The sequence below is a fragment of the Anopheles marshallii genome, chromosome 2 (genome assembly GCF_943734725.1).
Source record: "Anopheles marshallii chromosome 2, idAnoMarsDA_429_01, whole genome shotgun sequence".
Lineage (NCBI taxonomy): Eukaryota > Metazoa > Arthropoda > Insecta > Diptera > Culicidae > Anopheles > Anopheles marshallii.
In genome coordinates this window covers 46185086-46209712 of record NC_071326.1, presented here as the reverse complement: position 1 = coordinate 46209712, position 24627 = coordinate 46185086, and the positions used below count along the sequence as shown (strand labels likewise).

At 43.0% G+C, this 24627-nt stretch overlaps 1 protein-coding gene across 1 annotated transcript in view; it reads right to left on the bottom strand.

Moving 5' to 3' along the window:
- Positions 1-24627, bottom strand: part of LOC128718038 (amyloid-beta-like protein) — a 61437-nt gene that overhangs the window by 5391 nt on the left and 31419 nt on the right. Inside the window, exons 4-5 of the mRNA XM_053811712.1 lie at positions 22100-22321; positions 33-550 (exon numbers count right to left, since the gene is read on the bottom strand). Of these exons, the coding sequence (XP_053667687.1) occupies positions 33-550; positions 22100-22321 (740 nt within the window). The remainder of the gene's footprint in view (positions 1-32; positions 551-22099; positions 22322-24627) is intronic.

Below are 24627 nucleotides of genomic sequence, written 5' to 3'. Positions count from 1 at the left end.
TACAAAACATCAATTTCGTGGCTCGTACATACCTTGAAGCTCTGATGCTCGTTGCGCGGATCAAAGTGCGTGAAGTATGGGTCCGGCGTCGGGATGGCCGTGATCGGTGTCGTCACCAGATCGATCGTGCCCGATTTTTCCGTCGAGCTAGCGGCGTACCCGCCGGCGTACAGCATACCACCGATCGGACCACCAATATCCGCCTGCTGCTGCTTCTTCAGTCCATCCTTGCCGGGGGCGACCTGGGGCGGTGGTGGTGTCGTGAAGCTATCCCACGCGGCCGAACCCGTATCGATCGCGTCCGCACCGGACGGTTTGTCACTGCCGGAGTCGAAATCTTCGTCCGAATCGTACTCGTCGTCATCGCTCTCGATCGGTTCGTCGCCCAGCATCTCTTCGTCCTCCTCGTCGTCGATATCGTCATCGTCCTCGTCATCCTCGGAGTTGTTGTCCGAAACGCCATCCGAACCGCCATCGTCCAGTGCGGGCAGCATGTCGGTGTCCTGTGGCAGCACCGGCAGATCCGTTTTCTTCACCTTCATCGGAACAGCTGGTGGGCGAAAAAGTAACGAAAAAAGCAGGCGGAGAAGGTTCATTAAACCATTCGCAGACAGTTCCCAGCGATCCAGTTGGAAAGTTCTCAGTTGTCAGCTGCGGCCCCTTCAATGATCACCACCATAAAGCAAAACCCTACCCCAAAAACGATAATGATGATACGATTCGATTAAGCGGTAAAGTGTTGCCCATTAATCAGCACGGCGCAACCATTAATACAGCCGTTCGTCTAGCGTTTCGGCATTGGTTGTCGGCAGCAGCTGCGAAATCGTACCGCACTCACCAGGAATCTCGAGCGAAGGCGAGCGCTAAAAGTCGGAGACAGCACTGTATGTTTATCTGCATCACATTGCGGGTGGCTTGATTGTGAGCGTCACAAACATCGATACGTTATGGCACTTGGTAGCCCAATGCTAAAACGTTAAAAGAGAACGTCGTTAAGGAAAGTGCCATCAGAGCTTACAGTGCGGAGTTTTATCCCAACACGAACTGGATGGCCATACAACAACCATTTCCGAATGCTGTACGTTCAAAGCTGGGCTGGGTTTATACCAATTCAAACCCCAGAATTGTTTCCAGCTGGGCGAAAGAGGAGTTTGCGAAAAGTTCTCAACGATAAACAGTAAAAAAAAGGGCAGCAAAACGAACTGTCAAGCCCATTAATCGTTCGCACCGTTCGGGGGAGAAAAAAAAAAAACCCGTTTGGGTTGGATACAAAATCAGTGGGCCAGAAGCTATCCAGCCCAATATTGGTGAACGATTTTTTTCCCCTCCGCTTCCGAAATTATTCGTGCTCGGTTCAATAATCGAATCGATTCATCAGCCTTAGCTTTATGCAGAGTGTTGCGAATGTTGTCGTTTGCGAACGACCGGGCCACCATCGGAAAGGTTAAAATATTGGCGTCGCCAAACCGTTTTTCCAGCGTTCGAGTTCGGAGGTTAATACGGTGAAGACAGCGGACAGTGGGTGATCCATAACAAAATCTGTCCAAGTCATGCACCATGCTACTAATGCTGCTACCGCGTACATCGAGATCGTTGTGTTTGTTTCGAGCTCTACCGAGCAATGCAGTGTTCCCGCTAGCGTCATCAAGCGAGTCTCGTTGCCTGTTTTGGGCGGTGGGTGTTATGCTCCTTTTTTTCTTTGTTATGCTGTACCGGATGGTCATCCTTCTGTTCGAACCATCAGCGAGCAGTCGTCTGCACGTGAAGGCAGCAAAAACAGTGAACATTTGTTATTATCACCTTCTATATGCCGGAAACTGCAATTTTCCGGTCGTGGAATGGAGGGTGGGTGTACCGTGGAATCGAACAGTTTTACGATCGCAAAAGGGTGTAGGGAAAACGGGAACCGAACATAGAGCTGCAAAGAAGTACACACACACACACACAGAGGGAGAGATAAAGCGTAACGTTGCAAAGGAGACTAGTAGTTGTGTGAATGTCCTGACCGAGAAGGTAGACCACAATTTTTGTCCACCACCCATCTTATTCACCAGCTTTTTGGACTTTTGGCATTTTTTTTTTGCTCCTTGCTGAACATAACATCGACCTCATCCGTACTAGAGAGAACGATTCGTTCGCTTGCTCGAATCGATCGTTGTCATATTTTGTGCCCGAGTGTGCCCGCTCGCTGTGTGTGTGTGTGTTTGTATTTTTCGCGCATTTTTATAGCCGATCGTTGTACCCTTCGCGGGATGAATGGTTTCCCGTTTTTTTTTCGCGTTTTCGAAGAGTGTGTATTTGCTTTTTTATGGTTTGCAATGGGGCAGGACTGTACATTTACCTTCTGGAAGGACGCTATCCTCTCGCTCGTTGTGTGTGTATGTTTGTGTTGGTGTACCAAATGCCAGTGAAAGGAAACTGTGGCGAGATGATAATGACCTAACCCACCGGTACCGATACACGGCGGTCGGATAGCGAAACCCATGGATAGCCTCGCCGCGAAAGCTTTCCATAAACACCCCTCACTAACGATGCCCACGGGCCGGATGTTATACGAAGGAAACCAGCTGCCACTGTCACTTCTTCGCTTCATCGAATGGACGGATGTCAAAGTTTTATAACCAAAAGGATATCAATGGTTGTCATTAGTGGGGTATCGTTTTTTATTATCATTACACCACCACTGGTCTCGAGCTGGGTGGGTGAAGAGAGGGGGGAGGGGTGGTGGACACACGAAGGGTAGGAACAAATGGTGTGTGTTCGTTCCACTGCTTCGACCGATCATTATGGTCTCCATTATAGGTTACCGTCCGTTGTGATTGTGTTAGCTTGACTGATAAGTTGGCGATGGTTCCGTTTATTGGCGAATGTTTATTTTTTTTTCATAAGTCAGAATTTTCATGCATTACAGTAACTTTATACTCATATTAACGGAGTATAAAAGCACCGATCAACCATAAAAATGTAACTATCTGCTTGCATTTTGTCGAATCTTCGATGAAAACCCTGTAATGTACTGTTTAGAGGAGTGGTAGTGCACCAAACAACCCAAACTCATGCTCGCTGTGTAGACGCAGCAGAGTACGAAATTAAAGTTATGCAAATGAATCACTTCATCTTACGGTTTTGAAAGTAATACTCCATCTCAAATGGAAAATGAGTTCCAAGTGTGATAATCCATCCACCGGATGGTGTACTGCGCGCACTGGGCATTAAAGCCAAACTTCCGTTTAATATACTGTCAAAAGTCGTTCAACAGTGGCTCGTAAACTTTACGACATAACGCGTGTTCGACATAGAGTTGAGAACTCCAAGTCGAAGGACAATGCCCGCTTTATGTTCGCCGATCACATGAAACGTTTCGCATAAACCCAGCAGAAACTACCTTCATATTTACAGTGAAAACGATTTCCCAGCACAAACCCGTTACTGACTGCCACTGGTTGGGTAAATACTGTTCACTTTACGGCAAGGAGCTGTTGAAAACTTTCGCAGAAAATCAATAAGTTTGTTTTGTTTAAATTTCTGAGCAGTATAAGCTTACGCTTACGTACCCATCGAAAGCTCCAGAAGATCTTGTCTGAGATGCTGAGAAAGGGTGGAAGCGCATCGGGGTGCTTTACAAGGACTTTGGATTATTTTGAAATATCGAAAGTAATCCTAAACGATACGGTATTTTATTGATTCGATCGGACATTCACATACATTTGATATCACTGTACTTTAAATCAGATTTGTCGGGGTTGGCATCGCACGAACCGTATGAAACATGTAGCATGTAGCAGAATGGGCGAAAATTGTCCAATGTTTACGAATAAAATACGGATAAGATAGTACACGTATGACACTAAATTAGTGTACCGTTTAAGATCCTTTGGCGATATCTGTAGGCTAGTAAAAGATCTTTAAGACCGGACAAAATGGTGTCTTCTTCGTTCGTTCATCTAAGGATTCTAGCAAAACTCCGCAAAATGTCAGCTTTAGCGTGTAGAGCGTACACGAAGCGAAACAAATCCGCACGTGGGGAAGGAACATTCCATTTTCCAGTATAAACTGTTATCTCCCCGTGGAATATCCGGTGGTGGTCCCTCGATTGATATTACCAAATACTCTCGAAGCTGGTGCTCGGCACCTCTCACCATCTCATTTCCGGCACGAAGCTTTTTCACTCCACCACCGGTTCTACCGTACTTCATCGTAGTAAAGTCAACAAAAGTGTGTGTTCCAAGCTCAACCGTAACCGACCAACCGTACGTCCGTGGGGATAAAAGCAACCGACATCGGGCAAAACCGGAAACGGCCATGAAAATCGTCTTCGCTGCTGCTACACCGGGCGGGCAGGTACTGATCAGCTTTCGAGGTTCGTTCGAGGTTACTTCCGAGACGGCGACAGTGACGGTGCACGACAGTGCGTTATGAAACCTGAAGTTTAAATGCTTCAATGCCTCGTCCGAAGCGGGAGCCGTGGAAGCGCACAATCTCGTGGAGTGGCACTCAGGAGTGCGCATCGAGCCGAGTGGTATCGTATGAAATAATCCCCCAAGCTCTCTAGGGGTTGATTCATTGCATGGAGCATTATATGCTCCAAGAGCTTCGATGCGGATCCGTTCGTCTTTCGTGTGTATGTATATATGTATATACTATTTGTCTGTATGTGTGTGAGCGAGCAATTTAAAAGATGCGCATTTTGAACAAGGTTAAGAATATTAAAGAAATTCTGCCATCGTAAGCTAACCGGATGGTCGTTGCAAATATCCGGCGACGGAACGTACGATGTAGCAGGGCAAAGGTTCCCATCGTCCTGCGAAACGTACTTGAGCTTACCGGGGCATAAGATTAGCCCGGGTTGGACTTCATCTCGGCACACCGTTCCGTCGAGTTTTCCTATTTCTTTTTTTTCAGAATAGAAGAAATAAAAAGATGCTGTTCACTATGTTCCAGTTCACCTGGTGCCGCTCCGAACCGTACCGTTCCGTTTGAGCAGTGATTTATGTAGCAAACTTTAAAAACTTTCCATACATTTGCGATTCGTTCCCTGAAACGCTTTAGCCCTCGAGTATGAGCATATTTTTCCCAGCAAACTTTCTACCCTCTTTTGTGTAGTAACTTTTATTTGCCACGCGGAACTCTGCTGTTCGGTGTTGAAATGCTTCTGTCAAACAAGGCTTTGCGCTGGCAGGTGGAAGCTGCCGATATGCTGGAAGTTCGTGTACCGAGCACTGCACTGCAGGAAGAGTTTGGCGCAAACAAATCAACTATGACTTACTTGGCAACAAAACTTTGGCACATTTATTTTACACCACGTCTCCACCCGCCTTTTTTGACCCCGCGGTCGGTTAAAGTGTCGGCCCAGTTCCCCGGGGGCGAAAGTGCTTTTGCATTGAATCTGCCTACTTTTAGATTGATTCTCAATATTGATTTTGCTGTACAAGTTTTGCTTGCAAAATTGGGTTGCTCTCGGTCTGCAGGTTTGCTGACTGAAAGCTCTTATCCTAAAAGACAACCATATTTTATTGCCGTGAAGATTGTTTAGCTACATCGTAGATGTTTGTACAGAGCCTTTCGCACTTTGTTTGTATACGAGCCAAGTTCATCAGTAAAATGATGGTCAGACATTCTGTTTTCAAGCTCTAGCGTTGCGAAATCATCATTTTTGAATGTTTAGGTTTAGATATCACAAAGTGGATCTGTAAAATTCGACCATTTGTTAATTGATGTTGAACGAGAAACCTGTCCGGACCTTAGCTATCAAGCGAGGCACATCCGAGTTCGGGTGAAGTGTTTTTAATGCTACATCAGTGTTTATGATTCGCTTTCAACAGCTTTTACGATTCCTATTACTTTTTTGCCTGCGGAATCGATACCTTTTCCAAAGAAATCAAATCATTCAGCTTAATGGTGTTTGAGCCTTTTTCCATGGTGGGATACAAACTGTGCGTACTTCCTACTAATGAGCAATTTGTAATGGATACCTTAATTTTCCAGTAATAAAGGTAATAATAAAGTTTTTTTTTCGTTCCAATTTATATCCTGCCTTTTCGATCTCGGTGAAACGTTAGCGTGAAAAATAATAACATATCAGTCAGTTCGGATGTCCTATCCGGAGGAAAGTGAAAAATATTTTAAACCATTTTCCATCGTTACTTTAACAAATAAAGCTCACTAATGTGCTTCCAAGTAGTTGAGTTTCATAAAAAGATCACGTAGAAAGGGCTTTGCTTTATTAAGTTGAACATTTCTACCGATGATTAGTGCACATCAGAGAACTTCTTTATCCAATATGCGCAAAATTCTTTGCAATACTCTCTCTATTTTCCTTAATTTTTTCCTTATTTTCCTATAGGTGTTTAAGCGTGATCACCACTTGTAATAATATAGAAGTGTAGATTTTGAAAGGTATGGGAAAGAATTTGAAGTCAGCATTAGCACTCAGTGACGATTAAAAGCTTGGAGCTACAATGAAGCGTCACACCTTAAATGCTGAGGAACACTCATTTCACAGACCTAATCAACTCAACACTACTTGTCTGATTGACGCTGACTCTTGTAGCATAAAATATTATTGCGCATGTAACAGATGTTTTTCACCTCCTGAAACACTCCTCAGCTTCAACATCAACAACATCATTACGACAGACATAGAAAAATGTTACGAAAACATAGCATGCCTGAACGAAATACTTAGTTTTTAGTTGTCACCAGGTCATAGGTTACAGGACTCGATTATAGTCAAAACCTAATAAAACAACTCATTTCAAGAAAACTGTTAAAACAAACGTTAACAAATACATTCGTTTAAAAATTGGTACAAAAATGATAAAATCCTTTGAAATCACCGTGCACGTATGGAATAAAATAAGGTCTTCGGGAGAGAACAAGCGGAGAGCTCCGAACTCTAAACCACTGTGTTCTCTGAAGTAAAAAATATTTTTTGATGGGTTGATAATATTTTTATCAAGCTTTTGTTTCAATTATGATTTGTAGAGTCCTGAGCTACATAAAACAAACAAAAGAGCACCCTCGGAGCTGTCGCTTGAAGGAATATTGGTTATATCTCTTGTGTTAAAATGTTTCCCACTGGTTAGCACACTGGTTCGTAAACGCTTGTAAAAAATAGTAGAAACTAAACTATCTACGATAATTTTTTTAACATATACCACCAAGACATTCATCCAATGAAAAGAGCCTTTTTTATGGCAGTACGCGATGTACGGTTGAATAGAGTGACCTAAAATATGCAGCACAATGCTTGAACTAGTAACATCAATGTCAGTATCAAACCGATGGTGGTGGAAAAAGGATACATCCATTCAATCCTTCACGGTACACTCTTCTAACATTACCCTTTTGGTTATTTGTTCGTTCTCAACCGTTCGTTCTCTGACGGATATGCTCCGGCGTGATAGGATTGTGTTCCGTTTCGGCTCGATAGATCGATTTATGCGGACACAAATACCGTTACAGCGAGCTGAAGGACATACCGCTTACACGAGCGGCACTAGCTTGTGATGGTGATCCGATGTAAAAAAAAAGCTTTGCGCAATGGAAACAAGTAGCACGGCAAAAGAGCAATATGTTTCGCAAAGCACACTGTCCACGCGATACAGGCTGTGCATCGGAGGAAGCGGTTTTAGTTTTGCTTCTCATTGGTACTAATTGCTGGTTTCGGATGTTTTCCTTCCATAATGCATGATGATGTGGTTCAGCTATCAAACTCCTCTTGCACCGTATGTGCTGCAAATGGCGGGTTCCATCCCAAATTGCTTGCAAACGCGTTTGCACAGTTGGTCGGGAACAAGATTTTCGTTGTAGGCAATTTATTCGTTGCATTATATTCGTTGCTTTATATTCAACATTTATTTTTGCCCACAAATTACGCAATAACTAAATGACTAGAAAATGTTGTATCGGGAACAAATGGAGGCGCCTGGTAGTTTGTGGAAAGTTAATGTGAAAATGATCGGTGCACGATGTTTATATCTACCCAAACAGATATATCATGCAAAATACATTTTATATTCATTGGTCGTGTTAATCTTTCAACGATTTCCTTCCTTTTTGTTAATGGTTTATCCTTCGATGCCAACTGCTTATATTTGTTGTGTTAAAAATACCATATAGTAACTGTGCAGGGGTCGTTGTAATGTAAATAAAAAGAAATTCATTCTACCTGCATTTCATTCACTTCACCCGTACAAGGCTGCAAATGTAATGGAATCGGAAACATAGACCATCAACATAAAAATAGTACCAAACGGTTAAGTGGTAATTAAAATCGCTTAATATGCACGGAACGGGGGTGATCCACGTGCAGCAAAGCTTCCTTTAAACGGAAACCGCCCTATTGTTTATGCACGGGGCTTCTAGTGAATCGACTGTCGGTGACAACATTGGTGCAGATGGTAATTCCACCACGAGCGTTCAAGTGGTGAAGGTCCATTTGATTGTATTTTTGCTGTTGTCCAACCGACTTTGTGACTTTCATAAAATGGACATTTTTCCCCATCCGCTGGCTTACATTAACATCGCCGCTTCAATATGCACAGCCGGGCTTAACCGTGCGCATTATAATTCTTCGTAAATGGGGTACGAATGAACACTACACACCAGATGGGCAGGCAAAAGAAGGCAAAACAAAGGAGAGAGGCAAAAAAAAGAAGAACATTTGAACAACATCAACACGAAAAACGGAAAATAAATGAAACCATTTCGTCCACTAATGTCCATCGCATATCGCGTACCGTTGGTGTGGGTCGGTTTGCAACAATACCGAAACCGTTTAAGCGAACTGCATGGTGGATTTTGTCGCATTTAAAAAGGGTCATATATTTGTGCGTGTGTATGTGCGTTTTTTTGTGCTTGGAAATAAACGGGCTCTGTCTTTGGGAGCTCGGGAATGGTGCGCGAAAGCACTGGCAAAGAGTGAAAAGCACAAATTAATCACCTAGCCAGCAACACGGCTGGAAAACAATTAATGGGAAACAAAACTGAAAGCATCCTTCAGCAGGGCCGGTGAAGGATGGCGGGATAGGTGCAAGCGTGAAGTAAAGCTTGAGTTTTTGGCAGTCTGCCGAACCCGCTCGTATTTATCCCAAAAAAGGTTGATTTAACTCAAATGAAAATGCTTACTGTGTGTGTGTGTGTGTGTATGTGTGGTATAGAATAATGAAACAATTGCTGTACCGATGACAGCGCTTCAATGATTCGTTGTCCTTGGCCAGGGACCATTTCGACTATTGGCGATGTATAATGATCCATCGACTATTGGCACAATGATCCACATTTGCGTAGAACGGATCCAAAAGGTTTTTGGAAAGATTGTTAATACTACTACAAATAATCGAGTGTGTTAAAACGTGTTTAGCGGGCTACCTGCGTGTAGTGGCATTTTCCTGCTCCTTCTGCTTTGGTCGACCAATGCCTGTTCTGTGGCATTTGCAAAGGTTCGCAAAGAAAAATGGCTGTCCACGGTAATGGTGGAATAGGGGGAAAAAATTGGAAAGGTTTCTCATGCTCACTGACCATCTCAATTACATACAAAGCACGCTGCCCGTAGAATGTTGGCGGTGGAGGTTTTTTCTTTTTGTCCGTTCTTATGTTTTGTTTGCAGTTACCCAGGATTCCCGTACCCGTGTGGAGCTCGCGTCTCCCGGTGGCATGTGGCAGCCGAACGAATAATGTGTCCCTGGAGAGAAACGGAAACTCCTCCTGGCAGGAAATGCCAGCGCGGATAACAGATGTGCACCAAACAATGAACAAATGGTTCGTTGGTCACTGGCTGGCGTTTCGTTCGTCGGTGCACCGCGCGTTCGGAAGAGTGTAGAAACAACAAGAACACACAAACAAACACAGCGGAGCAAAAATGTACAAAAAGCGATGAATAAGAGAAAAAACCTCCCATACTGGTGAATGCTGGTGGAAATATGGTGGTCCAAACAAACGAATAAAAGAAAAATCACTTTTTACCTCGACACGTACAAACTGTTTTGCACGCTCGGAAACGAACTTAAAATTCATACTGCATGGTGCGTGTTGGAGAGAGAGAGAGAGAGAGAGAGAGAGAGAGAGAGAGAGAGAGAGAGAAAGCGAGAGCATGTCAAAGATGACTACAGCACCGTCAGGGGGTACATGTGTGTGTGTGTATTTTTTTTATTTCCTTCACCTCACCCTTCGAGCCTTTTCACACGGATGGTGGCGATCTGTCGACATTGTCTGTTCCGGACAGGCCACGGCCAGGAGGAGCAATGTCCGGGTGTTCGGTCACTTCCTCGGTTGACCGTCTCCGGTGTGTGGTCCCGGGGCAGTGTTTGCTGATGACACATTCAATGTGCAATTATATTCCATTTTGCATTCGAATTAATCATTCCACGTCAACTGATGGCGACAGTAGCCGAGCATGAACAGGAACCTGGAAATTGTTCGGCGGTTTCTCAGAGGCCACGGCACGGGGTTTGGGTGGAGCGGAAGCGATGCGTCGCTCGTTGTTCGGATAGGCAATGGATAGCCATTTGCAATGATGCTCGGGCAGGTCGGGCTAGCGTGCTGTGGCACTGGCACAGCTGTTGACGCAACAGAACACGGGGACACTATCTGCTCCCGCACATTCGCTTAGGGGCGAGCTGTTTGTCAGCCCAAACTGAACCGCTTCCGAAGGACGATGTAGGCTGCTCTGTAGCACATGTGTTACCCTCTGGTGCAGTGCATCAGTGTATCAACCCGCTGTGTGTGGACCTCGGAGGCGGTGAAGTACGACAGGTCACGCGGAAGGTACGATGGTGGAACCATCGCCATACAACCATCGCCGGCTTTGTACTGCCTCACTGAGTTGACCTCATTCCGGTTCACCGAGGACATGATCGGATGTAGGGTCGGTGCGTTTATGAGTGGCGATGTTGCGCCGTGGTGCGCCATGGTGATGAAAGCCCCTGCCCAAAACCTGACATGTCGGCGATCACTTGCAACGCTTTTCAGTTTTATACCCTGCCACACCCGTTGGTCCCGTTTGGTGTCCCAGGCAACCTCCCCCACAATTCATCTCTCGATGGTGTGTGGCGGAGAGTGATTGATGCTATTTATGCCTTCAACAGCATCAGCATGAAGTGCACGGTTTGGAAAGCGAACAAGGACACCCGTTAAGCCTCGCAGAACCAGAAAAGGTCCTCCTCCGTTGCAATGATACAGCTCGTTTAGCGCCGTGCCCGTCCGAGTTCCTTGGTTTGATGTCATGCGATGACATCTTCGTGGATATGTGCCCATCAGAGCAGTGCCATTTTTGTATGGCCACTTCAATTGTGTGTATGTATATGTGTTCATGTGCGAGTGCATCGCAGGCATTTGAGTGACGAATTGCGTTGCAGTTTTAGGTGCATCGGAGCTCTCTCCGGATGGACAGTGGTTGCGAACGATGGACGTAATTTATATCATTAATTCATGCCAACCGATTAGTCCGGTGCAGAACATTTGCAGCAAAGCGGATGCGGTGTACGGAAATTTATATTTCTACCTTCTTGGAACGAGACCATTTTCTACCTTTGCATGGTGAAGGGGGGGGTCTTATGTTAGAGCTTAAAACACTTTTTTCGATAATAACTTCAATTGTGACATGTAGAGAAATCAGAATTATTGTTATAATTAATTAAATTAAGTATCATTTTTTTCTCAAGCATTGCACCTTAAAGAAAAGGTGCCTGAATAAACACTCCTGTGGCCGGTTGTCACTGCTGTAGCATGAATTTTGTTATCCGTAAATTTGTGCTCCTCCTTCATTCAGCAAAGATATGGCAAGTGGAAAACACTAACAAGATACAAAACACCATGCAAATGATACAATTATACGCTCTTTCATCGGCATTCCCATTCGCTATCCATTCGCCAGCTCGACATCACAAGAAGCGCTTCTCATAAAGGATCTTTTTATAGAGCGCATATCTTTCCCTCTGTTCGGGGCAGATCGTCTAGCTGATGGTCGGCGTCTTTTCTCGCTGGTGTCGCTCGACTGTTTGTTCTACGCTTTCACCAACATTTCAACGCGCCCGGGCAGGACGTCGATGACGGCGCCTGTTTCATAACTTCGTCGGAAGCAATTTGTGAAAATGATTTCATCAAAATGGCGCTTTTATTCCACCATTACCATAGACAACGGGCTACTTACATTCGCACGCGCTCGCGGCAAACATCCATCCGCGGAAGTTAATTCAATAGTTAAAAAGTGACGTTTTCTTCCGGGCGTCTCCGTCGGTGGCTACAAGTCCCGGCTGCGCGGAAAACCACGATATCCTGGCGTTGGTAGCAGACGGCGCTTTCCCGCGTACCATGATGGTTGGCTTACTTTCATCTTTCACAGGCTTGGCTGCGGAGCGTAAACCGCGCCACTAGCGGCGCAGCAGGAAACCGGTGGCCGGATTCTTGGGGATGAGGTTTTTTGGTGCCGTTTTTGGATGGCGTCTGTCTAATTAAGCGTAGCTCGCCTCCCATTTCCTTCGGGCGGATCATTTTCCTACTGGGCCCACCCTCCGCGGCTCGGAAGGAAAGGAAAATGTGCTTCCGAATCCCCACAGTACATGGGCACGATGGAGAGCTTCATCATTAACAATATTAACTTTGCTTCCTACGATTGTCCTCGCTTCTCCGCTTTGCTGTGATGGCGTACGCTATGTGCTTTGTTGGTAAAACAAAAATGAAAGCTTCCATACCATTTAGCAAACGCCTGCCTCCAAGCCATTCTTCACCTCCCCAATTTTGCCTCCAAAACCCCAAAATCAACCAAACAAAACGGTCGGCATTTAGCAGGCTAGGCTTTCTAGGGGGAGGGTCAGACCTTCCTTTCGTCTGTCAGCCATTTTGCAGTCGGTTCAACTTTCCCATACTGGTGCAAAGCTTTACCGAGCGGAAATGGATTGACACGGTGCGGCGAAAGCGTTTTCCATTGAATGTGTTGGGGTGTTGTTTCTACAATATGGAAACGATGGTATCGTGCTCATACCATATTTGGGATGATGAGTAAAACTTATCGATAGGTGAAACGATTCTAGCACACTTTTATGTTCTGAAATACAACACAACAATTCACTTTCCGTAGAGCGATGCGTGTGTGTGTTGTGGTTTTTCTGGCTGAGAAATTTAGTTCAATGACGCAGCAGCGTTAAGCTCTTCATAAAACACACCAACATAATATAGAAAAAAAAGCATCAAACGGGCTAAGCAAGTCACTCTCTCATTGGAGCTCTTGACTTAACACTGTAGGTGGCGAAGCCATTTGTATGAATTTATTTGTAGCACGATGACGTGCGTGTTTATTGACTGTTACTGAAACACGAATCCCAGACGAATCGTATCAAACGCGAAGAGTTCCATTTCCCATGTCTGTGTTGTGTGGTTTATTTGCTTTTGTATTATCATGAACTATTTAATCGCTTTGATTTGCATGCTGATTCTAATTTGTATTTTTCAAAGTAATAATTTGATTATGATAATAATTGTAATTTTCTTTTTCTTGTTATATTAGCTAATATATTATCAAGGGTTTAAAATTTTCCAACAAATATTTTACCATGCGCTGTATTACATCCAGTTTTTAAAGCTGCTCACAAGTGAGAAACGTAAACAGACATGAAAGAACGCTGCAAATACAAGGATAAGTTTTACGTTCACAAGCTGATTAATAGTGCTGGCGGGGTTTTGCGCCCCTGTGCATTTTTTTTTGGGCGAAAGCAGCAAAACTTGCAGAAATAACTTTTAGCCAAATTAGTGAAGGCTCAAAACCCCCGCGCACTGGTGTGTTTGCGCTTCTAGCTTCACAGCAGTGACGGCCACACGGAACAACGTAAAATTAACATTAATTTCCTTTAAAACTTCTAATTAAGGGATTTATGATGTTTTCGGAAGTTGTTTATTTGAAGTTTTTGTGCTTGAAGACTAAATTGTACAAGTTTGTGTAACTAAGTAAGTATTTTTTTATCAGTTTTGCTACACTTTTCACCTGGTTTTTTCTTCCCTGACAATTCTTGGCAGTGGAAGGGAAAGTTTGCTTCTGCAATTAATTCAGTAAACGATGCAATGTATCGCGTCTAGTTATTCTTCAACGAAGAAAAGTTAATTTTGTGTTAAAAATGAATAATCTTGAAGCACGAAGTACATAAGGGCTACCAATTTATCGAAATTTGCGGTGTGCCATAGAGGCAAGTGCGTCACCCAGTATTGTTTTAAAAGATATTTTATTGAATGCTGAAATGAGTATACTGATTGTACTCGTCACAATGAAAAGCCGTAGTAGACCGAATTCCATTTATATAAGCCTATTTTCCCATAATAAGAAGCCCGTAAAAAAGATAAATTGTTACGTAGGATGGGCCGAACAAAAAACAGACATGTTTTCGTGGAAAGTAAATAACAAAAGAAAACTAACTTTTGGGACAAAAGCACCAACACTGTTTGAGGCAAGAGTGGCACCGATTTTTCTTTGAAGTAAAGCTGTCGGAAATGTAGGTTCTGTTTGTTAAGCCCACACTGTGGCAGGAAATTGTTGGATAGGGTTAAATTAGAGTTATCCTAATGATGATAAACTTAGCAGCGTGTTGCTATTTTCTATTAAAAGAGCGCTGACATACACACTTGCTACACCTGTTAATATTTTGCATTGTTAACAAAATCAATTTATTTAATGAAAGTGACTTTAAACGTCATTTTTAACCATTTTTAAACTCATGTAAAAATGATAATGTTAATAAATAATAAATGAAAAATTAAATGTAAAATGATAAAAAATGCGTATTAGGCTTTTTTCAAACTGGTTTTAGTAAGCCAGAGAATGAATTGCTTGAGGTGGCAAACTTGCCCTAAATTCCGCTAAATGTATGTACTGTGCACGTTCAGTTCCTTTGTACTCATTTTACCAAACTAACAATGCAAATCCTTTGCTAGCTGATGTAACACATTCGGCACAACTTCCCATGACTCTGTAGGCAAGGTGGCAATAATGTTGCCGTTGTACAAACTAAGTAAAACATCTACGCTAAAACCCATGTATCACAAAACGACGCACACAATACTCGTGTCGTTCCATGTTTCATTCCCATTGTTTGATGCATAGATTTGATTGAGGTTCTTATCCCATCACCCAGTAGTTGAGTTAGCAAGCTGAATGGGTGAAACTTAACAGTGAGCAAAAACGGGTCGGAATCAGGATGTGATCTGAGATGGGTCGATACGATACGGGGAAGAGAGGGGGAGCTCCACTTATCCGTTTTATCAAATTCCTGCAACTGATGTAATACAGCATGATTTGATTGAAAACACTCTTCAACTGTTCTTCACTTTTTGGAAACGTAGCGCTTGGTTGTCTATTGAATCGCTGCTCCTAAACCTTAAGCCCTCCCCCCCCCCCCCTCGAGTGGTGGCGAGACTTTACTGGTGGTGGTAGTCAGCTCTAAACCTACAGCGCATGTGTGCGTGTGTGTGTGTGGGGTGGTTGGTAAATCTAACCCATTTCAATTTGAGCTGGTGGCTTTCTGAGGCCTGAAGAATGAAGAGGGAATTACTGACAGCCATCACACTCGTACCGGTTCGACATGTGCCACTGATTGTCGTGTCAGTGTGGGTGGGTAATGTTAAAGCGGGTGTTGAGGTTTCTTGCCTTGCATGGATTCTATGAAACTCTAGTTTATTATCTGACATTTAGAGGACAAAAGCATGTTCGACAAAAAACGACTTGTCCAACTTTAATCGAGGCAGAAGTCATGAGACTGATTCGTTGGAATGATTAACGACGTAGCTGGGGTTGCTAGCTTGAAAGCGTTTGTAAATGGTTTTGTGCTTTGTTGAGGTCGTGTTTGTTTGAAATAGTTTTTCACACACAAATTGTTTGTGACGTTTCAGCGGGTATCATAACAAGTTAAATAGTTACTTTTTCACAAGAGAAAACTGTGTTAATTTCGAAATATAAGAGTAATATTACAATTTCTTTAATATAATTTAACTTATTATAAAATAATATATAATATTTTTCCATCCGCTTCACATTTTCTATTGTTTTGATATCAGCAATAGCAATAGGAGAGTATCATTCTAGTTGTGCTTAACCTCAAAGATTGGCTATGGAGGCGCCTGGTACATGCTGGAAAAGATCCTGTCATGATTTTGTTCGCCTTCCATCAGGTGTGAATGTATGTGTCCAAAGTATGAAAACTATTTTATCTGTGGTATTTCCATACTTATAAAGGTTTGGTTACAAAGGCAAAGCGTATCTCTATTTTGCGTCTATTATTATAAGTTATATAATTAATTATAATTATTAATGAGCAAATTACAGGAACTATAAATGAGCAAAAATTTTAAACACATTGTATTTGGCGATTGTTTATGCCATATCATAAAAAAACATCTCTTCACGCTTGCAACCAACTGCTTTCGGATCATGGGACTGTGACTTTCTCGTGATAGTTTTCGATTGATCCGCCCTGTACAGGCGATTTAACGCTACATTATGCATGCTGAGCTTCCAAGCTCTCGCGGAAGTGAGTGGGACATGTGATGAAAATATTAAATATGCATTGAAAAGGCTTGATGCAAGCAGCTTCACTTCTTTGGTTAGTCTGAAGTGTGCAATTGGTCAGCAAATAGTGGAAATCGATGTCGTAGAGCTATGGTTAGACCTTCAAGTAATTTAAACTGTACTGCTGTAGTGACATATGCGAGCGAGTGCTTGGAAGTTTGTATTACTGTTGGCTGTAGAAGCCAGACCAACAACAGATCAATAAGCATCAACTACAACAAGGCGCTAAATGATAAATGATTGAGCCGACTGCGGTACGGTTGCCTGAAAATGTTTGCCAAATCGCTAATCATGTAGCTGTTCGGGAATAGCTATCCCGTGTTGCGTTTCTCCCAATTTGTAGCTTTTCGTATGTTTTCTGTACGGTTGCAACTTTACCGCCCAGCCACTAATGAGTGCATCGTTCATTTTGCTGCAAAAACACTGGGCGTGTAAATCTCGGTCACTTCGGCAAACACACCGCAAGACCCCTGCAACGTCCTGATTTCGTCGGTCATCAACTTCATCTCTGCTTGCTTGTTGTTGTGCTAGCATACCCTGCCCTTCCACTGTTCGATGCGATCCCGCTACGGTGGACCGAATGTTCGAGTATACCCCCGGGTAGATGGGGAAATTGCTGTCAGCCAGAATTAATTGCTCAGCGGGACACTGGTGCTACTACCACTACTACGGGGCACAATTTATCGCTCTGCGTTGCCGATTTAACGAGCGTGAGACAGGAGAGCTGTATAGCAGCAGGGTAGCACACCGTAAAGCTGAAGAGCTTGGGGTGCTACCACCGCGTGCACATGACATTGGCTTTTGCCAAGCGGCTGGGCAGCGCTTGAAACTCTCCAGAGAACCATCCAAGCCAACAAGGACACGATTGCTTCAGGAGACTCAACTCCCAAAAATTGACGGAGGGCAGAAGGTCTCTACCATGTCTCTAGTTCCCGAGCAATGAGGCCCCGATGAGGGTGCAAGGAAAGAAAACAGATTTCCGATAAAATTAATGATGCTTTCGATTCGAAAATTACGAGCAATTAAACAGTGGCATCTGCCCTCCGGTTTCTGGTTTCTGTGGTTTTTTGTTGCTGGCGGTTTGGTCGGGTCTGATCGGGAGGAAAGTATGACGCGGGATAAAATTATCGTCTGATTGCAATGGAAACAGCAAACTATGACTCATCTTCGTACTCTTATTAGCACTAGGAACAATCCGCTTACTAACTTTCATGCGTTAGTTTTACGAGCAGTATGAAGCGGAAAGTTTTCTTAACTTTGAATTCTGCTGTTTCAGCTTACAATCAATGTTTTAATTTTCGATAAACCAATCTTCTCTTCCGTATTCAGCAGCTACCAGTTCGGATGTTCAAAATCCCTGCGCCTTAGACAATAGCGCCATTATGCCGCTATGATTTTGGGATACAAGTCGAGATGAAATTTAATCATCCAACTATTTACTAGCTTGCCACCGATGAGAAGGTTAATGTAGGGATATTTGGCCTGGGGGTATGCACGAGGCCAGCACAGCAGACAGCGATTATGCCGCGCAGAACTTTAAATCTTGAACCGCACGATTTCATTCCACGCATAACCCAACGGAAGGATGGACGCGCCGCGTTGGTGTGCAGTTACACGGTGAGTTAATGAGTTTTTGAATGGGCTATTACTTATCCTTTGCAGTGAGACTAAATTTTCGAAGATTGTAAGGTAAAAGCAGGAGCGTGTTAAAATTCAAAACTGCAAGGCTGTCCTCCCGGTAAGGTATTGCTGGCGCCACGACTACCGTTGTAAGTTATTGAGGTTTATGTGCCGACACAATTTAATATTAATATGAATGGTGCAAAAGTCATTTTTATTAAACCGGTTCAGCGAACGGACAATTTCAAGAGGTCTAAACCTGCCATGTCTGGCTTTCTTAAACTTTTATTTACCTCGAATTGAATAGCCGAGTGCTGCCTGTGGGGCATTGATGCGGATGAGATTTTGGTAAGGTCCAATCGCGTGAAACCGGGATCTCTACCAAATGCATTATACACCAAGCATCTAAGTCTAGGTATAATAATACATTATTAAATGTGAATGTAGTCGAGAGATTGTTAATCGATATTTGTTGCCTTTGTGAGAACAGTTGATTATAATAAGATGCAAAATATTTCCCATAATATTTTTATATTTTTGTCCATCTCTCGTGATATTTATGGATTTTGTTGGGAAACAAGTACGATTGTTTGTTCACTATCCAATAACTGAAAGGTTACTCACTCAGACCTTGCTCCATTTACCAAACCAGATAGCAATCAGAAGAAGCAATCTCCATGTTATGCAGTCAGTCGGACTTCAAAGTTTTTTTTTAGTTTCCGGTACACTTTAACAGGAGTGGCAATATATGGCATAAGCATTGACATGCTCTAGGATAACTTTACCTTTCTTTGCCACGGCCACAACTTATTTCTACAATTCGGCCACAATGTATTGCTCGCAATACGCATTATTGAGTCGATGAAATCGATCCGTAACAGTTATTTAAACCACATCATTGACAGCCGGGGTTGAAGTTCATTTATATTTGTTGTATTTGGTATTTGGTGGGACCTGCGGGGTATGGTCTATTATGAGCTGCTACAATCAGAAAAAAAAGACAAAAAAAAGGCTGCTACAAAGAAAAGATCAGACAGAAGATCTACCGACAGCAGTTGATATGCACGAGTCGCGATTTGAGTATCAATTGTCGATATCATTCGGATCATTCGGTTAAAAATTTCCATTTTTGGAGCACTATTACGAAGCCATTATGTTGTATACACTTACTAAATTTCTTAATTTCTTGTATCGGTAAAACAACGTCATGAGGTGTAGGCATAGCATTTCTGGCTTTTTTTACATTATTTATTTTTACGACAGTTAGTACACCACACGTACACTTATACTTAGCATATTAGGGTGCAAAATATTTCCTAATAAAGGAAATTTAAAGTAAATCGAATGAAACAAGCATATAATAACATTTTTAAACTATTAATATACCATTCCAATCATAATCTGGTATAATTGATTGGTGAAACAAATCAGCTAATCAGCGTATAAATTCTTATACTGATCGCCTCATAACATTATAACGAAATTAAACTAGGCAAATTGAGTTTAATTTGTTAGGTTCAGGCTCTCAGGTTATAGAATTATGTCTCTTGATTTACTGAAATTCCTTCAGTTCTGTGTAAATGGAGGCACCAACATCTCCAGTTACCAATAACTTTCAACGCGTGGATTAAACAACCGTCTTCGGTAGCAATGGTTCAGCTATCACATTCGGTTAAATGAGATCGTTTCAGCGCACAAGCGTGTCCCTTCTAGACCCCACAACAACAACAACAACAAAAAACATTTCGCTTCAGGACCCAGTGGATAATCAACTCAATAATCGGGATGCTTGCCGTCTGGCAGATCTGGCTCCATCGGAAGCTTTATACTCGGCGGCTTTCGTTGGACCGGTCGACTACCGGATCACACCACGATAAGAAAGGGGCCATGATCTTAAGGGTGGAGTGTGTGATTAACACTGCTTAAACTCGTTTGTACCCGGCTGCGCCCACATTCGCATCACGCTAAACCTTTCGGTTTTCCGGCAAAAAGGGGCCACTAGTCGCTCGGGAAGCTACCAACAATTGCAGCTTGCACCGAGAACAGCCGGGAAGAGAAACAGATTTTCCGGAGATTTATTTGCATAATAATAACATTTAAATTGTACCCAAACCCGGCCGTCCAACCGAACCGGGTCGACCTTAGCCGGTACGGTAGGCAAACATCATCCAAACAGCTATTTTGCATCGTTTGTGTGCGTAATCGTTTTTGTTCCGGTCCATGTGGCTTTGTGTATGGGTGTGTGAATGAGTTGGAACATAAAAAAGGGACTTTTGGCTGATTTTTCCCTCCCTCTTCCCTCGGTCAAACTGCTCAGTCAGGGAAAATGGGAAGCACGATGAAAAGCGCCTGGAAAGTGTGCTATTGGAGGTGTCGTGACGGTTTACTCGCGTCAGCATCAACGTGCATTGCTGCATGTCTTCATTGTAAAAGGGATGGTCATGGCAAATGTACATAAGTGTGTGTGTGTGTGTTAGTGTGAATCTGTGTGGTTTCGGAAAAGCTTTTCTCACGCCCCAGCAGGATAGGGACATCAAGGCAGCTTTCATCCGTCCAACTATCCGTGCACTCACATGTCCTTTTACCAACGTCGAGCTGCGAGCGCTGTGCCACATCGGGTGAAAGGTTGCGTTGGATGAACCACACCCATTTTGCTGTCGGGCTCGTACCGTTCTACCGTTTCCCGGGGTACAAGATTGAAAGATGACGCGATGCGAGAAGGGTAATATTATGCAAATTTGATGCACTCGGAAAACTTTTAAAAGACAATCCAGGGCTCCCGAGAACCAGGGTGGAGATTTTTTGTTCGCCCCTTTACCGCTTTTTTTTTTGGTAGCAGGAACACTACATCATGGGTGAGCTGGAGGAGGTCATGCGACGAAGTTTGGCCGTTTTGTTTGTTGTTCGTGGCCCTGTTCGGTTGCCGGTGTGTGTGTGTGTGTGTGCTTGTGAGGGTTTTGTGCGTGGTATTGGTTCATTTTTACTTACTTTCAGTGTCCATTTCAGTATGTTTTTTTTGTTTGCTTGTCGAACAGTGTCATTATTATGCCACTGCGCTACTCTGTTTTATGTTTCTAGCTCTTTTATCATTGTGTTGGCATGAAAGCTATTTTTCACTCGGTGGTTGGGACAGCACCGCGCGACCCGCAAGAAAGCTTTTCCGAAAAAAGCCATTTGTTTTACGTTCACTAGCTAGGCAGGACCTATGTTATTGCCTGACTCGAAAGCTAGCAACTTTAACGGGTGAACTCTTTGACATTGTTGTGCTAGTTTTGTGGAGTCGTATAATTCATATTTTCGCCTCAACCAGCGGTACCAAACAATCAACCTTTTCGCTGAAAAATGTTTCCTTCCGGAACGCCAACAAGTACTATTTTTCATCTACGTTCTTTTGCCCTCTGTCGCATGCTCGTGCACAATTTTGTTTTATCTATCGATAACACAAGAGCCAACACGAAAAAGATGCGGGTCGCCAATTCACCGTATCGCAATGTCGTATTCATCTGTGATTTTTGTGATAGCGCGACCTCGATACGTGTCGGCAAATGGCTTGCGGAAATAATTTCGAAACGCGTGTTCACGCATCGCTTTCGCGCTTGGGAAATGAATGAAGCTTTTTTTCCTTTTGGTATCACCGGTCAGTATCATCATTGGGCACGGGTTTGCTTTATCGCGCACTGTACGAAACAATCAAATCCCCGGGCGATCCTGTGCCTGTGTTTCACAAGTGACCCTTTTTTTTATTTCGCCTCTACTCTCTGCCGCTGATTGGCACCCCTTAAATTGTGTCCCGGCGAGCATAAAGAGCTCTCCAAGCAAATGATGAAGGTAGCAGAAATTTGCCCACTCACTTGAACTTGGGCCGATCGTTTGAGCGGAAGCAGAATAACGATGGATGTGTATGGGAGGATCGAGGTATTCATCACCTACCTTTGAAGTGCTTCGGACAGCAGACGAATTCAACGCCGGAGAAGAGCGAAATGCCGCAGGGCAGCAGCATGGCAAAGCTACGCATCTGCATGTTGCGATCCTGGCAGGCGGCAGCACCGGTTTGGTTCCACCTGACGAAGGGCCAGCAGCGAGATGCGTTGTGAATATGATCGAACAGGCAACCTTCCGGTACGAGCAGCGCATCCGACTGGAACGGTCCCTCTGTGGAAGAGTCGAGTGGAAAGAGCAAATAATAATAATACTTTTTGTTGGGAATCTACGATTTTGTTTGATCAAATGACACATTCTTCGTTAATGTAGGTCAAGTAATTTCTTCAAAAGCTTTATTGGAAAAACTATGAGCTATGAAGCTATTGGTAAAGCTGGATTTTTTGGAGCACAGAAATTTGGACAAACGTCACAAGAGTTTGAATAAAACAATCGCTACACAGCATGAAATAAAATCATTTAGTTACACGAAGAGTTTCTGTGTTTAACACATGTATTGAAAACCGGGTATTTTCATTAAAAATCGGACAACGCACACGTGACCATAAAATATTAAATGATAACAAAAGCCTTGGACAACGTGGATTTTGATGATCGAATGTGTTAATCTAGTCGTATTGCATCTAAGAAGCATGAAATCACGAAGAAAAAGCAGCTGAAAGTCCGACTTTCCCGACTAAGCGTCGGACGTCAGGGACTTGAGAGTCTAAATGCCAATGATAGGTTTGAGAGTAATGTATATTACTCTTGTAAAGGGTTTGTAAACTTTTGGAAAAACTGATCAATACAGAAAACTATAGCCAAATCTCAGAATCTTGGAATAATTTTGAGACCAAAAGTGAGAATCAGTTGAATACCATGGCCTCGAAAGAAAGATGAATCAAAAACTAATTTTGTGTTTTGAGCCCCGGCTGGATATCGTATGATAAACCGATAGGGTATTGACGAATAAGGAGGATATAGGGCTCAAGAAAACTTTCATGCAAACCTGCAATAAGTTTGTGATTCATGTACATCATTATTTAGTGTTAGATGAATCTGATTCAGATTCCAGAAGCTTAAAGAATCTTTGAACTAATTCAACTCATTTGAATCTTTACTGCAAATATTTATGAACATAGGTTGTAAAGTTGTTGTAAAAAACGGGTTTAAAAGACTTTCATTAAACAGAAAAATAATAAAAAATGAAATCTATTGTGATCTATCGAAACAATAAGAAAATGAAAATGAAACAATCATAAAATCATGCTTCCGAAGAGATTCATAAATCTGTAACAAATCATGAATTTATGAGGTATCACGCATCTTTGGGATTTATGAATCTTTGAGGATTGGAAAATCTTTTAAGATTAGACTGCTGTTTTAAATGACGCCTTGTCATAGATTGATTGATTCATCATGAAAGATTCATCAAACACAATACTTTCGGTATTATTGTTTTCTTACGTCATTCGTAATTAGTTTATTCCTAACGCATACTAAAATAGCAATCTAAGCATCATATATCTAAATCTTATCATTCTTTTCTTTAGATTTGATAGATAGGAAAAAGTAGAAATTTAAAAACATAAATAAATTGGAATGGAACTAACACAGCGCTGCGCTGGATTCGAACAGAATCAGACGGGCGACAATCAACACGACATGATACTTTCATGTCAATTCATTATCCCCAAAATCGACGGCACGGTACTGCGAATGGGTCACACTCGTTCTAACGTTCGGAATGTACAAAAAGGGAAAGAATCACACCAGCTTTACCGTGCCGTTAGCTTTCGCCCGTCAGCATCAAAGAACAACAATCTCGGCTAGTTCGCGGCGAACGATGTGGATGAATCTGTCGATCACCAACCGGTTGCCGACTATAGCATCGGATTTGTTCGATAAATGGGTGCAAGTGAATGAGTGGCTGCAGCCAGTGCTACGTAGTTCACAATTCGGCCTATGAACGTTATAGCCACTATTGCATGAAAGGAAAAGAAGATAAATCTACAGGATACGCAATTCGGCAGTACGACGTGATGCGTTGCACCAAAGAGTGAACGGTTTCTATTATTGTGCTTGCTTTCGTATGCTTTATTCATTCGTTTCGTTTAAAAGCCAATTATGCATTCGCTCCATTACGCAAAAGTGTCCGCTGCGTGCTGGTGGCGTGGGGTGAATTTGTTAAAGCGATTGCCACATTAGCAAGCTTCAAATAATACCGTCTGTAAGTGCTTACACGCACCTCGTGCATCTCATAACACATTGACCAAACGAGCACAAGTGCTTTATCGCGTATCGGTCATTTGTGAGTGATAGAATTTTTCATAACCATCAAACAGTGCTCAAATTAACTCACTAATGCGTTTATGGGCACAGTTTATGATTTCCAATTAGTCTACTTCCCATAGTAGTGGGTCGCCCTTGTGTGTGTGTGTGTGTGTGTTTGTTTGTGTGCTTTGTTTTTTACTTCGTTCATGTGCACCGTTCCGTGGAAACCTTTATCCTCGTCCAGCCCCATTCCAACGACCGATAAC